Source organism: Rhagoletis pomonella, unplaced genomic scaffold (assembly GCF_013731165.1).
Source record: "Rhagoletis pomonella isolate Grant_MI unplaced genomic scaffold, Rhpom_1.0 Rhpom_scaffold_00014, whole genome shotgun sequence".
NCBI classification, from domain to species: Eukaryota; Metazoa; Arthropoda; class Insecta; order Diptera; family Tephritidae; genus Rhagoletis; species Rhagoletis pomonella.
Genome location: NW_023458568.1, coordinates 1,672,733 through 1,675,242, shown reverse-complemented (window position 1 = coordinate 1,675,242; position 2,510 = coordinate 1,672,733). Strand labels below are relative to the sequence as shown.

General features: G+C 45.5%; 1 protein-coding gene across 1 annotated transcript in view; it reads right to left on the bottom strand.

The window, feature by feature from the left end:
• Positions 1 to 1,139: 1,139 nt before the first annotated feature.
• LOC118749105 overlaps positions 1,140 to 2,510 on the bottom strand; it is a 34,785-nt gene continuing 33,414 nt past the window's right edge. The window contains exons 3-4 of the mRNA XM_036483878.1: positions 1,355 to 2,457; positions 1,140 to 1,283 (exon numbers count right to left, since the gene is read on the bottom strand). Of these exons, the coding sequence (XP_036339771.1) occupies positions 1,275 to 1,283; positions 1,355 to 2,457 (1,112 nt within the window). The 3' untranslated portion in view covers positions 1,140 to 1,274. The remainder of the gene's footprint in view (positions 1,284 to 1,354; positions 2,458 to 2,510) is intronic.

Below are 2,510 nucleotides of genomic sequence, written 5' to 3'. Positions count from 1 at the left end.
TTGATTTCATCATACCCAAACCTGCATTTATCTAAGTTAAGTTCCAAAGCCCTAAAGGTAAGTCGCTCTAATACTAATTTTAGCAGGTCTTTGTGTTCATCAAAATTTTCGGTCGCAATGATGATATCATCCATGTAAATGATAACCTTACTGCTATCGTTTATGTCCCGGAAGATGTTGTTAATGAAACGCTGAAATACAGCGGGAGCGTTCTTCAGCCCGAACGGCATCTTCAACTATTCATATTGACCGTTAGGGGTCACAAAGGAGGTAAGGGGAATTGATTCAGGAGCCATCTGAACCTGGTGAAAACCACTTTTTAAATCCAATACGGAAAAGAAACGTTTATTTTCCAGATATTCTATGCAGTCATCGATTAGCGGCAGAGGGTAATTAACCCTAACAGTCAATTTGTTTAATGCTCGGTAATCTACACACATTCGGACCTTTCCATTCTTCTTCTTAACCAGCACTAGGCTATTATTCCATCTCTGCAGAGCTCATCAATGATAGTTTGTACTTGGTTTCTCTCAGCGATCGAAAGTCGTCGGGGCGCGCAATGGAAAGGTACGTCAGTCGTCAAGTGTATCTTCATTTTGTATTTAAATGGTTCGGGTGTCACTTCCGGGTTAAGATATGTCTTAACGGTAAGTCGTTCCAAGTCATTCCTTTGATTACCGGTCAGTCTAGTGCCTATGTCTATGTCGTTTCCACCGTGAGGAACGTCAATGCAAAATTTCTCAGGTACGTCAGCGGCGGCAGGTACGTCAACGGCAACAGGTACATCAGCTGCGGCACGTACGTCAACGACGGCAGATACGTCGTCAGGCTTATTATGGCAATCAATGGTAACGTCGCGTACCGTTACGTCTTGATCTTTAGCGTATTTTAATTCGTTTAATTTCATCACGGCCGAGTGTGCGTTGGGATCATTTACGAACTTCTCAGACTTATACAAGCTATGGTGAACACATTTCTTATTTCGAGCAATTTTTCCTTAGTGGACTTATCTGTTGTGCTAGTCAGACAAATGTTAAACTTATTGATGAAATCATCCCAATCGAGGAATCAATCCCAAAATAACTGGCAAATTTATGCTTTTGTCTTCAATAACATTTAATTCAATTTCTTTTTTTTTGTTCAAGAATTCAATAGTACATTTCATTTTATAAAGTATTTTAATTTTGCTTCCACCGATGCCTTTATAACTGGGGCCTCTATCAACCATATGTTTTTTCCCTAGTTGTTTTGGGACCAGTGATGCCTTTACAAAACTAATCGGACTGCCAGTATCGAAAAGAGAGGGTACTTTATAAGTAATTGGAACCGTAAGTGTCTTAAAAGCTATACTCACAGAGTTAAAAGCGCCAATTGCACCTGGTTGGTCGTCTTCATCCTCGGCAACAGTGGCTACTTCGCGTCTTTTCAGAAGCTTTACTGGATTTGGACATGAGCGATGGTCGTGGCCCATCTTCCAGCACCTGAAGCAGGAACCATCCGGTCTTAGTGGGAATGGACAGTTTGGTTTTATGTGCCCGTTCCGGGAGCAGTTGATACACTTCAGCTTCAAATCGTCACTTTGTTTCGGCGCCCTTGTCTGCCGCTGGTTAGATGGCTGCACCGCCCCGGTCTCGAAATATTTGTGTTGGTACCGGTTTATAAGGGTTTTTAATTCCTCTACGCTTCGTGCCGTCATCAGGACGTGGGCATGCGGGGTAGTGTTCCCGATGCCGTCTATTATGAAGTCTATCAGCTCCGTATCGGCGATATTAGCACGCTTCGCAATGGCCTGCATGGTTATCGTGTAGCAGTGGAGCGTATTCTCTTTCCTCTTCCAGCATCGCTGCGACAGCATTTTGTACACTTCTTGCCTTGTGATTCCCACGTCGAATTCGCTTGATAGCGCTGCTTTTAGCGCCTGGTAATTTAAGGAGGCCGTGGTCGATAAAAATACCCTCGCTGTACCTGTTAGGGACCGGCACAGGGCAAGCAAGCGAATATTGTCGTCTGAGGACTCCATTATTTTCTCAATATCTCGCAGAAAATGGCGAACGTGATAGGTTACGTCGTCGCCATTAAATTTAGGCAGAGCGTGCTCAATATCGCCGAATTCCAGGCGACCTTGACGTCTACTATTGGGAGGGCGCTCCAGTTCTTCTATCTGTCTGCGTAGCGTAAGTATTTCCAAGCGCTTTTTAAGGGCCTTCACTTCTGCGTCTAGATCAGTGAGTACTATTTCGGTGGCATTCTCAGATACCAGAGCGGCAGTGTTATTGGCGATAGAGACGGCGGTATCGGCAGTGGAATAGGCAGTATAAGCGGTGGTGGTGGTGGTGGAATCAGCGGTGGCGGCGGCGGTGGTAGTGACGGCAGCGTTGGTGGTAGCGGTATAAGCGGTGGTGACGACAGCATTAGTAGTACTGATGGCAGCGTTGGTGGCAGCAGTGGCGGCGATATCTGCGTTGGTGGCAGCGGTGACGGCAATGTCGGCAATGGTGCCGGCAGTGTTG